The sequence below is a fragment of the Pimephales promelas genome, chromosome 6 (genome assembly GCF_988280905.1).
Source record: "Pimephales promelas chromosome 6, fPimPro1.hap1.1, whole genome shotgun sequence".
In the NCBI taxonomy this organism is placed as follows: domain Eukaryota; kingdom Metazoa; phylum Chordata; class Actinopteri; order Cypriniformes; family Leuciscidae; genus Pimephales; species Pimephales promelas.
Genome location: NC_142774.1, coordinates 29,816,649 through 29,841,880, shown reverse-complemented (window position 1 = coordinate 29,841,880; position 25,232 = coordinate 29,816,649). Strand labels below are relative to the sequence as shown.

At 37.8% G+C, this 25,232-nt stretch overlaps 2 protein-coding genes across 8 annotated transcripts in view; one reads left to right on the top strand and one right to left on the bottom strand.

Moving 5' to 3' along the window:
- The window catches only part of apbb2b (amyloid beta precursor protein binding family B member 2b), a 71,176-nt gene extending 59,356 nt beyond the window's left edge, over positions 1–11,820 (top strand). For 4 of the 7 annotated variants that reach the window (XM_089132361.1, XM_039692469.2, XM_089132365.1 and 1 more), the window contains 7 exons: positions 2,272–2,386; positions 2,599–2,686; positions 3,001–3,084; positions 3,652–3,693; positions 4,203–4,318; positions 4,459–4,638; positions 6,581–11,820. In XM_089132361.1, the coding sequence (XP_088988487.1) occupies positions 2,272–2,386; positions 2,599–2,686; positions 3,001–3,084; positions 3,652–3,693; positions 4,203–4,318; positions 4,459–4,638; positions 6,581–6,751 (796 nt within the window). In that variant the 3' untranslated portion in view covers positions 6,752–11,820. The remainder of the gene's footprint in view (positions 1–2,271; positions 2,387–2,598; positions 2,687–3,000; positions 3,085–3,651; positions 3,694–4,202; positions 4,319–4,458; positions 4,639–6,580) is intronic. The other 3 variants (XM_089132362.1, XM_089132364.1, XM_089132363.1) reach the window with 3 other exon arrangements.
- A 127-nt stretch (positions 11,821–11,947) lies between these two features.
- LOC120493725 (protein NSUN7) lies at positions 11,948–23,500 on the bottom strand. The gene is made up of 11 exons (XM_039692515.2): positions 23,053–23,500; positions 20,083–20,141; positions 19,867–20,003; positions 18,184–18,336; positions 17,898–18,081; positions 17,466–17,679; positions 17,205–17,348; positions 17,032–17,133; positions 16,540–16,657; positions 16,202–16,301; positions 11,948–14,378 (listed from the first exon to the last, which is right to left on the bottom strand). The coding sequence occupies exons 1-11, from the start codon at positions 23,495–23,497 to the stop codon at positions 13,518–13,520; spliced, it is 2,517 nt and encodes an 838-aa protein (XP_039548449.2). The 5' UTR covers positions 23,498–23,500; the 3' UTR covers positions 11,948–13,517.
- Between the last annotated feature and the right edge of the window lie 1,732 nt (positions 23,501–25,232).

Here is a 25,232-nt window from a genome sequence, read left to right as displayed (position 1 = left end):
CTTGTGTGTGATCATTGTGTCCTCCTATGCTAATACTCCACTAAGCCCATCAGTAACATTTTCTCCCAAGACCCTGGAGGAGGTTACCGTAGCGACAAGCGAAGCAGAAGGGGGAGGGTAGAAGGAACGCTGGGATTGGATGGAAGGAGAGAGAGTGAAAATGAGAAGGGGGTAAAAAAAAAAGAGAGAGATCCAGCATAGAGAGGTGAGCTAGCTGCATGTTTTTAACAGAGCAGGGGATGAGACGAGGAGGTGAAAAGTAGAAGAGGAGAGGGTACGACAATGTTACAGCAGGAAAAACACATTAATTGAGAAGATGTGAGTATTTTTCTCTCTATCACTTCATTTTATAACTTCAGACAATATTCATGAAAAAACGTAATGCATTTTTTTCTACAGCATGGCATTTGTTGTTGAGTTGTTTTCAGTGGAAGTATGTATTGGAATGAGAAAGGAGGAATAGTTGAGCAGTTATAAGGTGGAGTGGGTGGAATTGCTCCAGATGGTGTAGATGATGAGTAGGTGGAGATTTCAGTAGAGAATTATGGACGTACTCTACGTGTTGTTGTCATTTACTGTGGTGAGGATAGCACGGTGGAGTACTGTGTGTGCCGTTATTAAATTAGGTCACGGCGAGATGTTCACATTTGAAAGAGACTGCAACTTCCTTGTGTGTTCCCTCAGATCAGGCCTTCCCTCTGATGCCATCCCACACATCCACGCAAACTAGAACACATGCCTTTTTTCAAATTCCTCAGGGGAACCTCAGGGCTCTGTTCTCGGTCCATTTGCTTTGTTCCTTGTACCTCCTTGTAGATTCTCCTTGACCCTCCAGCACATTTTTATGTCAAATCCTGTTACATAGCCCAGTTTGAACAGGTTTACCTGCCTTGGGGTTCATTCTGGACATTATTGAGTACACTGAGTTCATCTGGTTTTATTCTCTCTCTTTCTGTTAAATTTCTAATTACCACACTGTTACATATTCATGTCTTCTTCTGGCTGCACACAGAGAGCCTCATGTTTTGAGGTGTCACATGCATCTTGATAAATGTCTAAATTCTCTTGTCACACCTGCTGGTTTCGTTTCCCCCCCCCCCCCCTCTCCTCTCTTTTCTCTTTCTTTCAGACGTGCATACATTCACACTTAGAAATAAGCTAGTCTTATTGTGGAGGTTTGGAAAATGCTAAACTACTAGAAAATTTACATTTTCTTACTAATATATTCTGTCCACAGCAAGTTCTATCAGTTGATAAGATACAGTTCCTGTCCTAGGAATTGTTTATGGTCTATTTGTTATGAATACCTGAACACATTTGAACTTATTCATGAAACAAAATCCTTCATAATACATATTTTGTTGCATCCAATTGAATGTGACAGTTTTGTTTTGTGAATGATTTATGCAGACATTTGTTTTACTCATGTTTCATTAATGGGCATCATTGTGTGTATTTTCTCATCATGTTAATTATCTTTTACTCTACTGCTTTCCGGGACTCAGAGAGAGGTAAATTGATTTTCTCTTTTGTCATTTGTATTCTTCATATTGCCCGGTTGTAGTCTGTTGCTGGTCATTTTGCTCATAATGGTTTATTTTTAGCTGAAATGTTAAATAATAATACTGTGTATGATACAGCTGGAGGTGTAAGTATAGGGATACTCATTCATCTTAGACATCCACGTGCACCTGGCTGCATATAGTATATGAGGGTGTGTGTTTTTTCTCCACGGTTATATTTTACACCATATTTTTTTTGTTTGTTTGAAATGTTGATGTATGTTTCTTTAAGTAACTGTTTTTATATTGATCGTCTAAATCTAAAGGGCACATCATCCATCACAGTCTTTGAGGGCAGTTCTTAGCATATGCACAAACACACACACACACACACACACACACAATCTCACATTTACAACTCTTTATATTTATAACCAAGTGTCTGTTCAATTGCATCATTTATTGATTCGTTTAATATGGTTGTTGATTTAAAATGACTCTATTTATTTCCTTAATGCACATTCCTAGTCTCAATGTGCACTTTATTTAAAATAAAATATTTTTTTGTAATAATGTAGTGCATCAAGAGTCCCTTTTTATGGCCCAGTCATTTTTCTATGGATAAAAGAGTGACCCTCTAAATTTTTGTAGTTCAGTATTCTGTTTGGTAACACAAGATTATGTGATTTAAATGGGTTGTGAAATGTGGCTTTAAACAGCTGTTTACATATAAGTTTAATCGTGTTTCATTTTAATTGTGTGCAAACAGGGATTTTGCATATGTAGCGCGAGATAAGGACACCAGGATATTAAAATGTCATGTGTTCCGCTGTGACACCCCTGCCAAAGCCATCGCCACCAGTCTGCACGAAATCTGCTCCAGGGTGAGAACTACACACTATATACAAACAACATCCAACACAATTATCCTCAATGGCCCATTAAAAACAGTTTAACACAAACATTGCAGAGAAAACCACTGATAGTCTCTGCAAAAGGATATAACACAGCTGAGAAGGAAGAAACAGGGTTCACAATCTGTTTAGGCTGCTGATTTAGGGCAGCGAGTCTAATGAGTTCGATCTCTGTGTAATAGATCATGGCAGAGCGCAAAAATGCCAAAGCTATGGCTGGAGGATCCCTACAGGACAGAACACATGCTGGGCTCGACGTCCCACTACAAGGTAACACAACATGCTTATACACTACTGGTCAAAAGATTTGTTTAATGTTTTTGAAAGAAGTCTCTATGCTCACCAAGGCTACATTTACAAGACAGTAAGATGATGAAATGTTATTACATTTTTTAAAAGAACTGGTTTCTATTTGAATACATTTTAAAATTGAACCAGCCTTGTGAGCTTAAGTACAAGTTCAAAAACTGATTATTATAATAGAAAAATGGATTATTCTAAACTTTTGAAGGGTAGAGAATGTGCATTTCTTCCCTGTTAAATGATAGGTGTTTGATAATGTGTAATTTGTGTGTTACCCTTAGCAGAGTTCCCCACACCAAAGACTGAACTGGTGCAGAAATTCCAGGTGTTATACGTTGGCATGATGCCGGTTGCCAGACCTATAGGTGAGCAATCACTCTCACTCACAGTCTTGCACTCATAGTTTTCATGTTCTCTCACACACTTATATAATGTGGAATGTTTGGATAAATTCCTGTAGCTCAAAGGTTAGCAAGCAATACCGTCATGGGTTTGATTTCCAGGGAATGCATGAACTGATAATATTTATACTTTCAATGCAGGTGAGTAGCTTTGGATGCATACATGTAAATGAACTGGTCATAAATTTGACCTAATCCTTAACAAAAGATAAACACAGTCTACTTAAACTGCCAAACAATCATTCTTTTTTTATGTGTTTATTGAAAGCACAGTGTAAATATTTACAGTGCAGTGTGGAAAAAGTATGTAAATTCTTGTTGTTTTTCCAAATCAGCCATGCACATCTGTCAGACATTTGGCACTTTTCTTACTTGCAAAACTGGTGTGCATCACATTCTTAAGGTCCCGCTTTTGTCACCCTTTTCAGCTTTATGCAAATCCACAATTCTCCATCTTAGGTGTTCTGAGATCTATTTTGATTGACGGTGATTGCCTTGTATATAGCAAACTTTGTGAGTGTTGTTTTATAGGTCAGGGTGGCTCTGACCTTCATTCTCGTCTTAAGACTCCAGGTTAGATGACTCCTGAATCCAGTTAGCTTTTGAAGAAATCATTCTCACCCTACTTGGGGCCAGATTTACTAACAACTTTTGGCTTTAACAAACTAAATCTGCGCAATGAAAAAAAAAAAAAAAGACGTAGACAGGGTTATTTTTGCAGCTGACCTTATTGCATATGCATTTGTAGAAGTTTCCCTTTCAGACGCAAAATTTATGGAAGTGTATTTAAATGAATCACGCAAGGCGATTTACTAAGGTTTTCGCTACTCAATTTACTGGTATTCTTGCAATTATTTACCGCCCAAAAAAACATATCTTTAACCAGATGCTAATTTGTGTTTAGTAAATCTGGCCCTGAGTGTTTAATAAAGACATGAGAACGCATCATTGTTTGTTATTTAAGTAGACTGCATTTGTTGCGACTGTTGTAAATTATGGCAAATTTTTTCAGATAAAGCCTCTCGTACTTTTTTCCTGGAACTGTACATGATATTACAAGGTCAGATGTCCCTGTTTTCTAGGCATGGACATTCTCAACGGTGCAATAGACAGTTTGATAACATCGTCAATCCGAGACGACTGGATCCCAGTGATGTTGAATGTAGCCGACGCAACAGTCACGGTCATCAAAGAGAAGGCAAGTACAGATTTTTCACTTGTTACACCCAATAACATCATTGCCAAAATAGCTGTGTGTTAGTACAACTAATTCAGGTGTGCTTATCATCTTTGAAATGTTGATTTGTGCATGATTCTTGGTGTCATAACCTATATTAGGAGGAAGAGGAGGTCCTTGTGGAGTGTCGTGTCCGTTTCCTGTCCTTCATGGGAGTAGGAAAAGATGTGCATTCATTCGCGTTCGTCATGGACTCTGGGAACCAGCACTTTGAGTGTCATGTTTTTTGGTGTGATCCCAATGCTGGCAGTGTGTCAGAGGCTGTTCAGGCAGCGTGCATGGTGAGTTATAACACCGGAACAACGGGTCTACACCTCATCAAATGCGTTACAAACGTACTGCAGCAGTCTTGTTCTATGGGCACTATATATATAAAGCATAGCTTTATAACTAAACACAATCATTGTCAAGACCAGAGCTGGACAATATAATGTAGCTACAAAAATTATAAATCAATAATTTTCAGCTTATTGAATACAAACTGGCATTCAAAAAGTAAGATTTAAAAAAAAAAAGGGTTTTGAATCTTTCATGCTCACTTAGGCTGCATTTATTTATTGAGAAATAAATTAAAACTTATATTATTGTGAAATATTTTTGCAATTTAAAAGAGTGCTTTAAAAATATATTTTTTAATATTTTTTCATGAATTGAACATTCAAAAGCTTGTATTTGAATTTATTTGAAATTTAAAACCTTTGTAACATTATAAATGTCAAAAGATTTACTGTGACTTTTGAACAAATTAATTTGTCTTTGCTGAATAAAAGCATTTATTTTCATTTATCAAAAAAGTAGTAATCTCAAGCCTAAATTCTTTAAAATTGGGACGTGACATTTGCTGTCAACTTGAAATATAAATTCTCAGAAAATGCATTTAATACTGAAATGTCTGTTTATATATTCATACTCCCTTTATAAAGGAGTCCAGACAGTAGAAAAATATCAGTCTACAAGTTTTTATATTAATTATGAGGACATGTGAATGTGACACAAAAAATACACATGTGACGTGACACAAAAAATCTTTAACTTTTAGGTGGCAAAATATGTTTTTAGTAATTCTATGAACTACGTTGCGCAAAATAAAATTAATACTACCCGCCGGTTGAAGACGGGTCGCCCTCCACATAACATAAAATATTCTTTTTATTTTATTTTTCGTGTTTGCATTTATGAGGGGAAAAAATGTTACGGATGTGACAGTTTTTCGTTACAGACATGACCGTTCTGAAAGTGACTTTAAAACTTTCACAGAGACCTCAAACAGAAAGCACAACGCCTTTCTTTAAAGGGAATTTTGTGTTTTATTAATTGCATCTTAATTTTAATCAATGTTTCATCAACCAATTGCCTGGATTTAATAAATAAGAAGTAAATCTAGTAGAAAATAGATCATCATGAAATGGCGGTGCCAGCGCATGAACTGGACTCTCGTCTAATAAATGAACCGAAACTCAGCAGCGTATAGCCTAAGGTAGGCTACTTGCCTCACAGACTTGATCAATATATAGAAAGCTTGAAATGTCTACTTTTTAACAGATCAATTAAAAATGAAAGAAAACAGACTACTCTCTGCTTATAATCCGTATGAACTGTGCATTTCTCTCTGGCGCGTTCACTACTGCGAAGAGTCAGCATCGCAACTTCATCTTAGCTGACAAAGAAAACACTTGTTTATTAATAAACAATTAAAATGTCTCCTTGCATTACAGCCCCACTTGACATATTAATAATCATTACTTTTGCCGGTTCTTAGTGGCAGCGTTATGATACTTTATTGGCAGCGCCACCCTTACATGTTGCATGAACGCGTCACCATTGCATCAGCACCGACAACATTTTTTTTTTTTTTCTCAAAAATCGTGATAAGAACCGAATTGTAGGTTTGGTGTATCGTTACAGCCCCAATAAGATAAGAAAGCAGGAGTTGTTTGTCATGGTTGTAAAAAAAGTACTGCCGCAAACCAGCACAGAAGTAATCAATAAATTATCGGGGAGGGTCATGCCTTTTTTCACAATCATTTTGGAGGGTCATAGAAAAAAATATTGCTGGCGAAGGGAGGGTCAAGTCTTGACTACAGATCTCAAATCTCCTCCAGTGGACCCTTAAAAAACGAACAATCCCTAAAAGATCTTTTCCAGCCCAGTTTGATGCATTACATTCGACACATGAATTCATCCACTCACTCTTTCTTCTTGTTTTCTTCTTTGTCTCTGCAGTTGAGGTATCAGAAGTGTCTGGTGGCACGCCCTCCATCTCAGAAAGCCTGTTCACAGGCGCCCCCTGCTGACTCAGTCACACGCCGCGTCTCCACCAGCGTCAAACGTGGAGTTCTGTCCCTCATCGACACGCTCAAACAGAAGAGACCCGTCACTGAGCTCCCCCAGTGATCTGACACACAAGCACGCATACTCACCGTCACACTCTGCATGCTTATAACTATCAGAATGTCCTGTACATAACCTGTCCAGTCACATGATGGAGTTGAAGAGGAACTCGAGGAGGAAAACTGTCTGAAAGAAAAAGTACACGTAATTATACAAATCTGATGCCAAGAAAAAAAGTCACGCAAACACACACACACCTGATCAAACCTCTCTCTTCCGTCACACAATATATGTCAGTCAGTCATGTGTATATCTGCATGGGAAGACGCGCTTCTCCAGCATGACAATAACCATCGATAAACACCACTCCACCTGGACAAAGCCTCCTGGAAGAGATAACTTAAACTGAAGAAAGTTTGCGTAATTCAGAAAGAACAAATCTGACACACAGTGTGTAGAAGAGCTTGATGCTGCTTCATTCGCTAAAGCATGTTCGCAAGTGTCATAAAAACAAGCAGGTTTTCTTTGTTATACTGACGAACACAAAAGAAGAAGAATGGATGGATGAGAGGAAGTAATGTCATAAAACTCAGAAGTTTGTGAAGGGTTGTAGTCTGTTCCATTCAAAGTCGGATGTTGAATATTCCTACTTGACATCTTCTGACCAAGGTGCTCCAATGTTCAAAAGATTGTGTAAATCGTCAGTGATATTTTACTGAAATTTTGCAGGCAAAAATGTGTAGCGATGTATGAAGCGCAGTCCACACAAAAGTCACTTTCAAACCAAGCAGCTTTCTGTTGGTGAATGCAACAAATTTGCCTGATGCGAGTGGAGAAATACCCGTCACGGATTGCTGAAACGGCTTGATTTCAACCTCAAAAAATCGGCCAAACAGTGAATGTGACCTTAAGACAACAAAACACCAATGCTAACTTAGCATCGCTTTTGTTCAACGTCAACAATGCGGAAGTTCCTTTGCACTTTTCCAAGTAGGAAGTTGTCAAAACACATCAAAGCTTTCACCAAATTATTATTATTTTTCTTCGAGAAGCTCTGCTGAAACGCTTGTCTTCACCGGAAGTCGATGAGGAGGCTTGTAAAAGATGCGGACATAAAAATGAACAACCTTGATAAATCAAACATCCCCATAGACTTGCCCCGCATTAACACAGTCGGAAGGGCATGACCTCTTCATTTCAGTGTGTAGATGTAAAGTATGAATGTGCTTTTTATATTTCCAAAGTGAAATTGCCTTTTTTTTTTTTCTTTTGAAAGAGAGAATGTTGCAGAAGAGAACTGAATTACTCATGGAGCGAAATACAGGAGGCGGGAAGAACTTTGCTTAGAGCCAAACAGTTCAATTGTGTCACTTCTGCTTTGAACCCCAGCGTAGTGCTTACTTCCTCAAGAGGCTTTCCAGTGACTGAAAGTCAAAAATATCTGCAGCACATCCAAGTTAGTGAAAAACTAAAGAGCTATTTCAGTTCTAGCCTCCGTTCCTCACGTTCGGATGTCATTAGTGGCTCTATATGTCTACAACATTTTTTGACCCGCACGCTTTACCCATGTGGTCTTGCTGTGCTCTGGTGTGCCACCTGTATTCCTAGACTTACCCTTTCTTTCACAAGGGTTTTGAAGAATCACTTATGTGTGTACATACAGTATCTATATATAGCAAACATCATATCATAAGCTTTATTTTTCAAATTTCAGATACTTTTATTTTGTCATGTTTTCGGTTTTATTTTTGGTCGTTGCCTTGGCATGTCTTGTGATCCCATTTGTTTTGGCCATACTGTAAAAAAATGAAAAAACCTCATGTATGTGTTGTAGATAAACCAACTGACAAAACAAAGAAAAGAAGAAGAGTGAAAATGATGGTAGAAATTGTGAATATGGATTTATTTTATGGTCCTTTTTAGGAGAGCTAGCCCTAGGGGAGGAGATGTGAATTGTAAGTGTCTATCTATGCATTCTTTTAGCTCTGAGGAAGATTTGAGAGAGAGAGAGAGAGAGAGAGAGAGAGAGAGAGAGAGAGAGAGAGAGAGAGAGAGAGAGAGAGAGAGAAAAGACACTTTGCCTTGCATGTCCTGGGACAATTTAAGAAGAATAACTGTACTGAACAGAAATGATATTTTTTATTTTATTTATTCTATTTTATATCGGTATATACTGGTTTTATTGTGATGTATCATATGCTTAGACATTCTTTACCCTGTCTCGGACAAACAAATCAAACTAGAAATGTCAATCCAAACATTGTACAGTTACTCTGGTGACCCTCAAAGAGCTGTGTGTGCCCAGACGCTGCCTGCCATTGTTGCATAACATTTGAAAGGCCTTGTAGGACCTTCACGTTCTGCCCAAACCTACATTAGATAGCACTACTTTAGAGGGCCAGATTTACTAAACAGGGCGAGTTAGTGTGAGAACGCAAAAGAGAAAGTGCATATGGGAGTGGAAATATCTGTGTGATTTAGTGACTATGTGCAAATTAAAGGGTTAGTTCACCCAAAAATGAAAATGAAGACATTAATTACTCACCCCCATGGTGTACCAACCCCGTAAGACCTTCGTTCATCTTCGGGACACAAGTAAAGATATTTTGATTGAATCTGAGAGCTGGATCACGGTCCATAAAGTCATTAAAGAAAAGGTTTAAATATTCCATGTGCCTACAGCGGCTCAATTATAAGTTTATCAAGCGACGAGAATACTTTTTGTGCGAAAAAAAACATAAATAACGACTTTATTCCATTACTTCCTTATGGGCGCATGCGCGAGAACTGAGACGAGGACGTTCTCATTCGTCTACTTCTTGTTGTTACCGGCTGCTCACCGCTTAGGAGTTTTACCGCCACCTACCGTATAAAATGATGATCCATATGTAAGGCGCTTCGGATTATAAGGAACACTGTCGTTTTTTGAGAAGATTAAAGGCTTTTAAGTGCACCTTATAGTGCGGAAAATACGCTAATTGAAAAGCGTATGTATAGCGCGCATCTTCCTCTGCTTGTAAACAGAAAGTTTTGCGCTTCCAGCTTGCTATATCAGCACATCATCTTATACGGTAGGGGGCGGTAAAACTCCTAAGCGGTGAGCAGCAGCCGGTAACAAGAAGTAGACGAATGAGAACGTCCTCGTCTCAGTTCTCGCGCATGCGCCCATAAGGAAGTAATGGAATAGTGGAATAAAGTCGTTATTTATGTTTTTTTTTCGCACAAAAAGTATTCTCGTCGCTTGATAAACTTATAATTGAGCCGCTGTAGGCACATGGAATATTTAGACCTTTTCTTTAATGACTTTATGGGCCGTCAAGACAAGAGCCAGTCCCTTATGCAGTCTATGGAAGAGTGATCCAGCCCTCAGATTCAATCAAAAATATCTTTATTTGTGTTCCGAAGATGAACGAAGGTCTTACGGGGTTGGTACAGCATAGGGGTGAGTAATTAATGACTTAATTTTCATTTTTGGGTGAACTAACCCTTTAAAGAACACGGACACAGTCAGATCATTCCCATAATGACCAACGCAATCTACCAATTAGCGTCTGGTTAAAGAGATTCTCGTCCCATAATGTGTGCGTCTGAAAGGGAACTCCAACAAATGCATGCAATAAGGTCAGCTGCAAAAATAACCCTGTCCACGCCTTTTCCGCGCTAATTTTTTACTGCGTCTTTAGTAAATCAGTAGTATTTTAACGTAAAATTAGGGTTTGCACTGGCGCAAGCTGTTAGTAAATCTGGCCTTATGTGACCAAAAGTATGTTGAACTTAACAAGTTGCCATTTTTGCTGCAACAGATAATAACAGGCATAAAATTGATTGTACAGCCAAACAAATCACATTTTGGGGCATTTACACAAAACAATTTGAGAAACAATGCAGGAAATTGGAAACAAATGCAGGGTCTCAATCATCTTCCCAATTGTGATGAATATACAAGTAAAACAGCTTCTCAAACATGTGAGTGGCGGGTTGTCTTGCCCTCACGCCAGTAAACACGTCCTCAGAGATTTCGAGGGCACAGGAATTAAAAACATATATAATTTATTTGCACGCATAAATTATATTAACACTGCAGTATTCCATTAAAAAAAATAATTATCAGTTTTGGTCTGGTGACGTTAAAAGTTTTAACGATGATTTTTAAAAATGTGGCGTCCATGTGCAAGACACTGAAAAAGCACTGAGACATGTCACAACGATAAAAGAGGTCCTTTTCTTAATGGATATTGCTATTTCAACTGCAATTTTGTAGCAAAATCGGAAGAATCGGTGTTAGCTGTTGCAGCATTAATTAGGTCAAGCACCCTAATAATGATAACTTATATTATATTACACACCCAAAATTTGGTCATTTAGTGTACGTTCCAAAATGTCAAACAATTTCGTCAACAGACACATTCGTCGGGATTGTCACAATCATATTTTCTACAATAACCAAAATTAGAATGCATTTGTTTGGGCAGTATGTAGATGTTCAGCCAGCTCCACTACAACCATTACTCCTGTATCTTGACACACAAGGCCCATCGTGTTCTGCTCTCATCCTGCAGATAATCAGAAATAATAAATCGTCTTTATAGACTTGTCAATCTGTCTGCGTACTGCATCCCCTCTTCTTATCTCTTTTGCAGTTTTGGAAAGAAGTGCACGTTGGTTTTTGTTCAGTTCTTTCATGTGAATTTCACTCTTGTGATGTTGGGTCTTATTGAATGCAATGTTTCTTTTGGATTATTTTGGGTCATATTGAATAAGAATTAATCACACTTGGTTTAGAAATGAATTCCCTGGCAACCAGCAAAGTCAGCTGTTACATTGCTAGAGGAAGGGGGCATATGGGTAATGTAGTCCAGTAAATAATTCAGCATTGAATCATCATTCTCATGTTAGCCAAACGTAGTGTGTTTGATTGACTCTAGTGTTCTTGTATGGTGAAACACTCTGATTGACTACTATCAGGTGAAATCTTATCACAAGAATTAACAAGCTAAGAATGAATGAACACTCTACTGGTGAAGTAAACTCAAATACGTTTTTGTGAACATTGGCCTTCTCTGCTCTACACTAATTTGTACACCATATAAATGTAAACTGTTGTGAAAATAAATAGCATATCACAAAATACATCTAAATGTTTCTGACTGTTAATTGATCTCATACATACTGTATAGTGAGTCTATGCCATAGACCTAATATGCCCAAACTAGGGCCCGCGGGCCAAATCAAAGGATACCACGGGCCTAGTTTGGGACATACCGTCTTGGGAGAGGGGATTTCTTTAAAATGAAAAGTTTACAAATAAAACTGCATTAGTTAATCAGATATTTTATATTTATTTAAAATATTATAAAATAAAAAACCCACGGCAACTTTAATCTAATAACATTTGATTTATGATGCAAAATTTACTTTTGGCCCACAGCCCACAATCAAGTTTGATTTTTGGCCCTACATAGGAAAAAGTTTGGGCACCCCTGCCATAGACAGTATAAGAAGGTCTATGCGCAGGCAGATTTCATGCAGCCGCCATTTTGAAATCGAAAGCGAGGCTCCGGTGGGAAGAACCCCGGAAGTACAGATAGATAACAATGCCTTAGACTACCAACCTGAAGCTGCTGCTGCGATTTACACTATTGGATGTTAATATCCAATATGGGATATGTATATAGTTCGTTCCTGCTCTTTTTTTTAATGTTCTGAATTAAAGGAGTTGTATGTAAGAAATGTATTTCAAATAATCATAAAATCACCCTGATATTTCACTAGACATTAAGAAATCATGTTCATTTCAAATACTTATATTACTGACAACAGTAGTCCGGCCAGGGTATTGTCAATTTTAAGAAGGAAAGTTGAAGCCCTCAACTGATGTTGATGTTGTCATGTTGGGTTTTGTTCTGATGCTCATCCCTCCACCAATCTACCAATCATGAAGTCAGTAGTGTTGCAGCATCTGGGTTGCCAGCTTTGCAGTAATTACCACAGTTCTTTAGTCAAGAGCAGTGAGTAATTTTCTCTGTTCCCTTTGTTCTTTGATTCACTTTACTGACAGAACGCTTTATTCGCTGCTGGCCCTTTAAGAGCAGCCGTTGCCGAGACGCGGATCTCACACGCGCCTCATTCTCTCACAAGCACAACTCTGCCAAATAAACCATTAGTGGCATAATTATAAATCCATAATAAAACATATTTTCTTTTATATTGTTACGTACATCCAAGTGAAATGGTTCTTTTTGAATAAATACATATAAAATGCATAATTAAATGAGATACAAAGTAGCCTATTGTTTACATTAAGAGCAGCCGTTGCCGAGACGCCGATCTCACACGCGCCTCATTCTCTCACAAGCACAACTCTAAATAAGTTAAGTTTACTAAATAAACCATTATAATTATAAAGCCACATTAAAACATATATTTTCTTATATATTGTTACGTACATCCAAGTAAAATGGTTCTTTTTGAATACATATAAAATGCATAATTAAATGAGATAAAGTATTGTTTACATTAAATAAGATACAACATGTGGTTTCATTTAAAAGTAATACATGACCACCACAGGTTTTTGATAACAAAACCATCTAACACACAGTACAGGACCTTCCTCTGCCGGTTAAATATCACAAATAAAATAATTTATTCGACATAGTATATGATACAATCAAATACAGTAATGCCAACAAACCGCATATATCAACATGAATAAATCAACAAGACTTATAGTCATGAGATCAGTAGGCGGCTACCATTGTTTACCACAACTCTACTTTAGTATGGATATGGAAGCACGATGTGTACAGTATGAACAACAGGATGTAACTCAGCGCCATGTCTGTGAGCGTAAAATGATAGAGTCTCTGCCTTTGGCAATACTGCTGGAAGAGGAAAGACTGCTGGAAAAATTGGAGAATGACGAAGACGAAGAGAGGTGTGAAGGACTAAGCGGATAAACGTGAGGGAGACTGAGCTCTCTTGACTCGCAGGCCTCTGATTTGATCATTTCCTTTTTCGGTTTAACAGATTCTTGTTGAGACGTGGCTCTGCTGTGCAGGTGTCTGGATCTATACGGGGATGCTGGGGTTCTGATGGCAGCAGGTTTGGTCTGAGGTGGAGTTGGTTTAATGGAGTTAACAGTGGCAAGTTGAGACGGCCGAAGGTGCAGGAGTCTTTTGCGTGAAGGTCGAGACCTGCTCTGGGGTTCTTTTCGAGTGTGGGATTTAGACCTCTTTTTTCTCCCAGACTGCTTAGCAACTTTAGCTTGAGGCTTATGACGCTTTGGTCGCTTCTTTCGCACAACGGAAGACTGGTTGTCCGGTGGGTCTATAACACTCAAGTGATTTGTAGTGCTAAATGTGGCATCCATAAATGTGGAAGTTTGACTTTTAGTAAGTGAAGTGTGATCTAGGAATGTGGAACTGTCAGTCAGGACTCTATAAGTGTGTTTTGGAGCGGCTGCTGTCTCACTGACACTGACAGCTGGAGGACTCAGACTGATCATCACTGGTGCAGGAGGCTCAATAAGAGATGAAGGTGGAACAGTTGATGTGGATCCCTTTTGTTTTTTCCTCTTTTTCGATTTCTCTCCATTCAGGGGGTCAGGAGGTGTCAGACCCCCCAACAAACCTTTAGCAAGAGCTCGAGCCAAAATGTCCTGCACTGTTTCTGCCTCTGCTGGGTCATGCTGTTAGAAAGAAAACACACACATGCACATAAATAGTGCAATTATGTATAGTGAGACCAGGGCTAGTTGTCACAAGGGTGTAATTGCAATAGTCGGCAGATCCAAGGTCTTTCGACAGTCCGTTCTCATTTTGCTCACAAACCTGGAAAGTACAGAGATGTTCTAGTCTGATTGACTGATTTTACACAACTTCTGTCAGCTTTAAAATAAAGGTGGATTTTAACCTAAAGGTTGTCAGGTTGGGGCAAGTTGTCACGTGTTTTAATTAAATTAAATAAACTGAATGAATTTATTTAACATACACTATTGTTTGGGATTGGTAAGATTTTTTAGTGTTTTTGCAGGTAATCTCATGCTCACCAGCATTAATTAGGTCAAACATATAGAAAAAATAACATATTGTGAAATATTATTACAATTTGAAATTAAAATGAATATATTTGAAATGAATATATTTTAAAATGTAATTTATTCCAGTGGTGGAAAAGCTAAATTTTCAGCATCCTTACTCCAGTCAGTGTCACATGATCCTTCAGAAATCATTATGCTGATTATGCTAAAGAAACATTAATTATTATAATAATATGATTATTATTTATCAATGTTGAAAACAGTTGTGCTGCTTAATATGGAAACCATGATTATGAAACCATCTTTTAAAGTTTAAAAGAACAGTATTTATTTGAAATATAAATGTATTTACTGTCACTTTTGATTAATTTAATTTGCTGAATACAAGTATTAATTTCTTTAAAGCTACACTGTGTAACTCTTTTAGTTTATTCCTAGCTAAAAAACATATATTCAAAAATATATGTGCTCATTTATGTATATTTACTTCGTTCAAGTAATAAAGTATTCTCGTGTGTGTAAAATATGCCATTGAAAATACATACGGGTAAGGGGTTCTAACGTCGGTCGCCATATTGCCCCTCCATCTTGAAAGTACATTAGCCAAAGAGGGACATACCCGTTAATTAAAGCTTCGCCTTTCGCGTTTATGTTTGAGTTAATAATTATGGACGAGGTCGAACTGGAAGCCATGTTAATCTTGGACTACATTGGCCACCGTAGGAGTTAAAACGAAATCGGAATTGAGAGGAACAGAAACTAATATTCACTGGATGACGATATACCTTTTCACCACTAGATGGGGGTAAAAATCACACAGTGTAGCTTTAAAAAGAAATAGAAATACTACATATTATAAATATATTTACTGTCACTTTAAATACATTTAATGAATCCTTGCAAAATAACAATAACTAAAGCCAAACTTTTGAATTTTATATTCCATCCATCCATCCATTCATCTATCCATCCATAATATTTCAACATTTTCATTATTGTTTTGTGTTTCACAACTGTTTTACTGTCAATGATACCATAATGACGACATTTGGGGGCAATGTAAAATAAAAATAATAAAAAAACTACCCACGAAAAATATTCAATGTGGTACAAAAACTAGCCCCAGTCTATAATGCACATGCAAGCGTTCACACATACACACACAAGAAGCTACAGACTTGTTTCTCTTGCTGTGTGTGGTCTTGTATGGATGCTAATGTGATCAGACACAAGTGTTCATTATTTAGTGTGAACCGGAGCTACACTGCCAGTATTTAGGACAGCAATGCATCAAGCTCTGGTTGAGAGCGGTGTGTGTGTGTGTGTGTGTGTGTGTGAGAGAGCTCTCTACTCACACACATACACATTTCAACATGTATGAATTATATCAGCATATCATTATGGCAGTAAAAATTCATTTATATACGTTAAAAAATCTGTTAGTCGTCTGATTCTGTCTCTTTCCTTCTTACCTCTCTTTTCATCACACAGAGGAAACAGCCATTTGTGACGTCAGATGATTCAATTCTGAAAAACTTCTCTTTCTCATCATCCCATCCTGCACTGACCAGCCTGTGAGAAACATATAGAAAGAAAAAGAGATGTTTTGTGTTGTAAATTCAGTCAATTCAATCCAATTGATCTCCATTTTCTCATAGCTCAAACATTCATAATCCTTCCCCACTTGCTTTCCCATGGATTAACTGCTGTTTCCATGGATACAGCGACTTTAAATCCGTACAGTTAGTGGCGTGTGACAGGAAGGACTTAATGCTTGGGCAGTGTGTGTGTGTGTGTGTGTGTGTGTTACCTGAAGGGCAAAGCTTTTGCTTTGCTTTCTGCATTTTCAAGCGCTCTCTTCACAAGTTGTTCATTCTCCTCTGGATATACTGAGCATGTGCAGTACACCACGCCTTTCACTTTAGGAACTGCCGTTAAGAAAGTCAAGTTAACCCACATGATGCAATTTAGTCAATGTATGATTATCAAACAAACAAACACTTTTTTCGGCCGTAACACGGTGTACGGCTCTAAGAAGTCATATAACTGACGTCTTGGGACCATCCGTCAACATCCGCCTTTTTAGGGTACCCTTAAACGTCGGTTACATGACGATCCCGGGCCGTCATACAACTGACGCTTTACCTTTAACGTCGGTTAGGTGACGGGGTAGGTTTAGGTCTGGGATAGGGTTAGGATCCGATAACGTCATCTAACCGACGTTTAAGGGTACCCTAAAAAGGCGGATGTTGACGTATGGTCAAAAGACGTCAGTTATATGAGGTGTGTGTGTGTGACTCACTGTTAAGTGCATGTTTGAGGTCTTGTGTCTGCTTAGCAACTAGTGGCTTCAGTTCACTGTCAGAGATGGTTCCTTTAGATAGGCCATGCAACAGCCCTCTGTCTGATAAAGAGCAGCGTGTTATCTCGAAATGTTGTTTCAAATGATCAGATCATGCATATTTGCTGCTGTACCTCCATTCTCATTGAGGATAAACTCAACAGGGTTACAGAGCGCTGAGGCAGAACACTGTGGTAGCAACACAATCACCCGAACCTTCTGAATACGCATATCCCAGTCATTAAGCTCATTGAAGTACTCGGACATTAGTTTCACATCTATGCAAAAGAATAGAAAACACCCGAGTAGCAATGCTTCACTACTGGCTAATCATAGGAAAGGCACTATACTATGGTATGCAGACATATTGTAAGGTTAGGCAGAGTAACACTTACTTTTGCAGCCAATAGAGGTGAGGATAGTTTGTAATTCCTTGTTGAAGGTGGAGATATTAAGGACCCCACATACATGTACACAGCCAGAACAGGCAGCGGCCTGGAGAGCCACATGAGCCACAGTCCAAGCAGAGAAAGACCCCACCATCAGAACGTCACCACCGCCCACCAACAGCGGGCCAACCGCACACGCAGCCAGACTGCGAGATTTATCCTGAAGTCATACACACATTAATGCTGGATATTTGTTTGCACCATCAGAATGACATAGAAGCTTGTTTTCGCCACGATTTTATCACACAATTCCGAGAAGAAAAAAAAAGACAGAATTGCGAGTTATAATCTCACAATTGGGAGAAATAAAGTCGGAATTGCGATATATAAACTAGCGAGTTTAGTTTCAATAGATTGATGCTTGTGTGTCTTTATTACCTGTATTATGAGTGTGTGTTCTGTCACTAGTTTGGTTTTCTCCAGTTGTTTTGTAAGCCTTCTGGGAAACAGCAGGACATTAGAACAGTGTTTGTCCTTACAGAACACATTTCCCATCAGGTGCATGTGTGAATCGACCTGAGTGAAGCCCGATGTCCGCAGAGTCTCACACACGCTTTCAATGCTGGATGAATTGATGTAAAAACCCAATATATATTAAGTAAGAAGAATACATATTTGTACATACATACACACAAACACACACACACACACACACACACACTACCTGGCTTTGAGGGTGTTGACCCAGGCATAGATCGGTACTGTCTGTGATCTTTGTTGTTTGGCCCTCACGGCTGGAGGCAGGTAACTGTCAATTGTCAGCAAATTCTGCTTTATTCTGCACTGAGCCAGTGAGGCTTCCAGTTTGGTCTTGAACCTGATAAACACAAATATACAAGCCCCATTTATAAGGTCCAATGTCTTTAAAGACCTTGTTGTGGCACAGTTTTTATTTTTATTTCATTTGAAGTTCAGGACATTTATTGGACATTTATTGTGCTTAATTTAAGTATTATCTTAGCCTTGGGTGTTCCTCCCAAAACTTGTTTAAAGGGATAGTTCACTTTGAAATAAATTTTTGATATGTTTTAGCTCACCTCAAGGGCATCCAAGATGTAGGTGTCTTTGTTTCCACAATATTTTCAATTTTGACATTTTTCATCAGTCATACACTGGAGGCTAAGGGGGTCCACCAAAAAAGCATGCACAAAGAAGTCAAAATTAAACATGATTTAGTGACTCGTAAATGTAAGTACACATTGATGTCTAGACACGAAACGAGCGGTTTGTGTGAGAAAACGAACAGTATTTATATCGTTTTTACCTCTTGTAATCATAGCCATGACAAAATGATCTGACGGCACGGGCGTTTCGGTCTGCGCATGCGCTGGAAGTCATCGCTTAAGTTGCACGCCTATGTCACTCTTTGTTTATACAGAGATTTCAAAAGTTTTACCTTTCACTAAACATATTTAGATATACGGGAAACCGCCATGGAAGACGATTTTGGTATATCTAAATATGTTTAGTAAAAGGTAAAACTTACGAAATCTCCGTGTAAATATTGAGTGACGTCACACGCAAGCGATCACTTCCGGCGTAACATTGAACTGATTCAGTTCGGTTCAGTTGGACATTGCACAACTGATTCAGATCACTTGGACGTCACTGTGATTACACGAGGTAAAAACAATATAAATACTGTTTGTTTTCTCACAAAAACCGCTCGTTTCGTGTCTTAGGCCATCAATGTGTACTTACATTTACGAGTCATTAAATCATGTTTAATTTTGACTTTTCTGTGCATGCTTTTTGGTGGACCCCCTTAGCCTCCAGTGTATGACTGATAGACAACAACGGTTTGACTGAAAAATGTCAAAATTGAAATTACTGTGGAAACAAAGACACCTACATCTTGGATGCCCTTGAGGTCAGCTAAAACATAACAAAAATTAATTTCAAAGTGAACTATCCCTTTAAGGAGCGATAAAATGCCTTGGATATAGTGCCTCGGATGTTCTTCCCAAAACTTTTTCAGGTAATTTAGTCTTTTAAAAACAGAAAAATTCGAAATTTTTATAAACAGAAAAATGGAAATTCTATTTGTACTTCAGAGTTAAAAAAATAGTCATAATTACTAAATATGATATGAGGTCACAGTCACCGTTGGAGGACAGAAAGCCGAAATCATGAGAAATCACAATTTTGAGATATATAAAACTCTGAGGAAACAGGTTCCATCAAAATCTTTGTTGAGAATATTTCTGAAATTTATGGACACATTTTTCGCAGAAACTACTCAAGAGACAGTTGAGATTTTTCACTCCATATATGGGATTCACAGAACATGATTCAGTCCAACTTTATAAAGGATGAATTTTCACAGGGCCGGCTTGCTCATACTGACCTATAAAGGCTGTCCTCCACCTGTCTCACGTCTTTTATAAGCCCTTCCCCGACTCTTTTGATTGGCTCTCTGGGCTCGAACTTCCTGTCCAGGAGGTCATAGAGTATGACCACCACAAGAGCCATGAGGTCATCTGGCTGAAAATAAACACATCAAACTAACACATCAAAGTCAATCCTGATACCAATACAAAAGGGTATATGTCAACAGACCCACCATTTGCTGAGAACGGTAAAAGTAGCTGTCAGTCAGGATCTCCTCCAGTAGATCTTGGTCTGTGATGGTAGCAGGAGAGAGTTTGTGATATTTAGCTGTAGCAGATGAAGTAAAGCATTACTATGCTATGATATCACTGCTATACTAGAGTGGTTAGTTGTAATTCAACACCATAATATGAAGACATGTAGTGGGGAACAAAAAAACCAGCAATATACTCCAGAGATCCTAAAATACCCAACAGCAAAACTGATGTGTGAGTTACATCAGTTTTGCTGAGAAATTAATTTAAAAATAGCTCAGATTCCAACTCAGACATGGCTTAATGAATATTAAAAAGAATGAATGCGAGTTGAATTTAATATACTTTTTTTTCAATGAATCCTTTTAAAATCAAAATAATCAGAATGTATGTCTTGTAAAATTTTACTTCTTCTAAAAAGTTTGGGGAGGAAAATGCCTTTTTATCTTTCTTAAATCTAAGATTATTTTTAGATTTAATTTCAATTTCTCATTAATGCAATTATCTAATCAACCAATCACATGGCAGTTGCTTCAATGCATTTAGGGGTGTGGTCCTGGTCAAGACAATCTCCTGAACTCTAAATTGAATGTCTGGCTCAGTGCAGAATAAAGCAGAATGGAGTATATTGCTGAGTTTTTCTTTCCCAGAATGGGAAAGAAAGGTGATTTAAGAAATTTTGAGTGTGGCATGGTTGTTGGTGCCATTTCTAGGGTTTACAAAGAATGGTGTGAAAAGGGAAAAACATCCAGTATGTGGCAGTCCTGTGGGTGAAAATGCCTTGTTGATGCTAGAGGTCAGAAGAGAATGGGCCAACTGATTCAAGGTGATAGAAGAGCAACTTTGACTGAAATAACCACTCGTTACAACCGAGGTGCAGCAAAGCATTTGTGAAGCCACAACACGCACAACCTTGAGTCAGAATTTGGCGTAAACAGAATGAGAACATGGATCCATCATGCCTTGTTACCACTGTGCAGGCTGGTGGTGGTGTTGTAATGGTGTGGGGAATGTTTTCTTGGCACACTTTAGGCCCCATTAGTGCCAATTGGGCTTCGTTTAAATGCCACGGCCTACCTGAGCATTGTTTCTGACCATATCCATCCCTTTATGGCCACCATGTACCCATCCTCTGATGGCTACATCCAGCAGGATAATGCACCATGTCACAAAGCTCGAATCATTTCAAATTGGTTTCTTAAACATGACAATTTGTTCAATGTACTAAAATGATCTCTCTTTGGGATGTGGTGGAATGGGAGCTTCGTGCCCTGGATGTGCATCCCATAAATCTCCATCAACTGCAAGATGCTATCCTATCAATATGGGCCAACATTTCTAAAGAATGCTTTCAGCACCTTGTTGAATCAATGCCACGTAGAATTAATGCAGTTCTGAAGGCAAAAGGGGGTCAAACACAGTATTAGTATGGTGTTCCTAATAATCCTTTAGTTGAGTGTATATATATATATATATATATATATATATATATATATATATATAGAGAGAGAGAGAGAGAGAGAGAGAGAGAGTGAGAGAGAAAGAGATTTGTCTCTTACATATTGTAAAATAAACAAGACAGAAAAATTTGTCTATTTCTGACATCTGTCTATTTCTATGTCTACCTGAATATATATATATATATATATATATATATATATATAAATCCTTTGTTGTCTGTGTTTCCGGATGATAGAACTGACTGCGAATATGAACTGACCTCATGCTCACAGCTCAGCGCAGCCATTAAAGTGCTACAGCAGTCAGTGAACTGATGTCTGACCTGACTGCACTAAAAGCAAATAGATGTCCTTAAAAAGAAAAAAGTAAAAAACCCTACCCTAAGCAAAAAGTTTAAGAAAGTGGGGGCAGAGCAAGAAAGAGATAGAGAGAGAGAGGGGGGAGGGGGGAATGAGTCAGACATGTGTAGGGAAGTTAAGCTACATGGAGAAACCCAACCAGAATGTGACCAGACAGACATCCCCAAATTATTGATTCAGGACTTCAGTCATTGAAAGAAGAGGGGGAAGGCATGAAAAGATGAGGTCAGAGGAAAAGAAATTACTTCTATGTTGAGGAGAGTCTGAGACTTCTTTTTTTTTCAGGCACTGTACCACACCCTGAAAGTCAGTCAATTATATCTTCAAATCTATATTTTCTGATTTACTGTAACACTTTAGAAGCAATACAATTAAACTTTCTTATTTGTAGATTTTAAAATTGTCCATATTTTATATTTGTTGACACCTCCCCCCCCAACCCCAACCCCTCAGTAGGCAATTTTTCAATTATTACATTTCCCCCAAATCATAAACATGTGGATAATGCAATAATGTTTAAAGCCGGCAATAAAAATGTAAATAAAAATGTTGTTAAATGTTAAAATAAAGTTAAAAAGTAATACATTTAGGTCTATATAAAGAATTTAAACAATATTTTGGAAATAATCTGCAACACTGACTAAATGTGATGACCAACTCCAGTCTCTTCTACAACATTAGAAAAAGGAAAAAACTCTCCTCTGCAGTAGCTTCTGCCGGACAGGCTAGGAAATAACTGTGGAATTCTGGGTAATAGTATTAAACGTTTATGACTCTTCATCTGTTTCCAACTACACCTTTGAGTCCTGTATCTGAGGTACTGAATAATTGATGTTAAAGATTTGTGGGCCACAAATAGCATGACATCAGTGACCACAGGGACATTAACTGCACACTCCAAAAACAATCAAGATAAACTGGACATGTTAGATTCTCGTGGTGTCTAAATCTCATCCCTTTACGATATTTACATTCCTACCAGATACTTAATTGTATTGTTGTTTCTCATACAAGATCAGGCAGGTAAAGCCCAGTTTTAAGCTGAAGGAGAAAGGAAAAGCAATTCTCTTCCTGATAATCATGCAAACTCCATTTTGGTTTTGAGGCCTGGCTTTATTTTTCACTTACATTTCAGGGTGTTAAATGCCAGCTCATATGCCCAGTGCTCATTCTGCTTGGTGTTGGCATCACTGTCGTCAACAATCCCAGAATCATCATCATCATCATCATCATTGTCATCTCCACCGGGACTGATGTGCCCATAGCGAATGAGTCTGTGTGCGAGGTCTTTCTCCACATGAGTTTTCTGGAAAATAGCTGCAGCATGAAAGTACACAGGGTCGGGGAATCCCAAAGGTGCCCCCCCTCTCTCCATCCTTTCTCTGTTACTTTCTGCAGACACTGCAGTGACCCCCTTTTTAAGGGACTGAACACATACTTTTCTCAGAGGGTCCTTGGGAGACTCTGGAGTGTGTGTTTTATTCTTAGGAGTGGATTCTTGATCCAGTAAGTTCAGTGATGCGACATCAGGCAGATCTGGGTCCAGTGTAGAGTTGAGAGTCTGTTTAACCATTCTTATAGAGACAGGTTCTGTGAATAAATACTGAATTAGGGAGTATCATAGATCATTTATTATTATTTTACACACATTATTTGATATATGAGTTTTCAGCTGTGACAATATAAAAGCCAATTATATAACTTTGTAATTAACATTCTGTGTTAACTTCACACTGAATAGGGTTTCTCACACAGACCAGCAATTTGTATACATATTTTCACTCTGTATGCAAAAGTATACAGTTGAAGGCTATGATGGGTCTGGCCAAACAGACCACTAACCAATGAAATAGTGGATAATCTTTTTCTTATTCATTTTATATTATGATCATTTCTTTGTTTAAATCAGAATTTGAGTGGAATCTCAAGAATTTTAACTGATTGAGTTTTGAACTCCACTGTACTATCTAAAAGTTTGGGGTCAGTGAGACTTTTTTATTCTTCTTCTAAAAAGATAATACTTTTATTCAGCAAGGATGCATCAAATTGATCAAAAGTGACAGTACAGATAGATAAATCAATCTATCTATCTATCTATCTATCTATCTATCTATCTATCTATCTATCTATCTATCTATCTATCTATCTATCTATCTATCTATCTATCTATCTATCTATCTATCTATCTATCTATCTATCTATCTATCTATCTATCTATCTATCTATCTATCTATCTATCTATCTATCTATCTATCTATCTATCTATTATATTCATTAAGTAATCCTCAAAAAAAAATGATCACAGCTTCCACAATCGTTTTCAACTGTGTAAATAATTTTTCTTGAGCAACAAATCAGCTTAAATAAATTTCTGAAGGATCATGTGAAACTGAAGACTGCAGTAATATATGATAATGATAATTGATGATTCAGCTTGATAATTCAGCTTTGCCATTTTTTACAGTAAAATAGAAAACATTTATTTTAAATCATAAATGTATTTTACAATAATACAGTTTTTTAATGTATTTTTGATCAAACAAATGCACCGTTAGTGAGAAAATAAATGACTTTTTTTTTTTAAAAAACATTAAGAAATGTTAAATACCAACCCTGAAGAAATGTGAAACTTCAGTTGTCTCCAAAAGCCTGGGACCACTAGAACCTGTGACCTATAAATAGTGCAGTCTCTTAAACATTTCTTTATTTTACACCATAACATTTCTTTTGTTTTTAAATTGTTTGCTGTTTGCTTATTTCCAGGTTTTAAAAAAAGAAACATCTAATTCTGAATAAAATTTGAATACGTACCTCTCATAATGTAAGTGCAGGCAGCTCAGCAACAGGTATGAATATGAGAGCAAAATATGAGAATTAGGAGTCCTCTATCTGTCTGTCCCCCTTGTCTCACATACGGTCTCTCTCTCTCTCAGATCTTGTCTCACAACAAACATTTGTTCTTGTCAACAGAGTGTGAATCTTCTGTCAGCTCATCTTTACTCTCTCTCTCTATATCTCCCCCCCCCCCGGTCCCCACACACCCACACACACTCTGAATACAGTGAATAGCACACTAACAGGTTTGAGATAAAAAAAAAAGAGGTGTGTAAAATAGCACAAAGTCATATAGTGTCATTTGGAAGTGTGTTTGTTGTATCTATTACCCACTTCATGGTAGAGATGCCAGTTATTCACTGGAGTTTAGTTCACTGACTTCTGGGTAACGCTTAATTTCTGCTCATTTGAAACCCTCTCATGCCTGACGTTTGCATTCATGCTGAATTATTTATTGCTTTGGTCTCAAATCC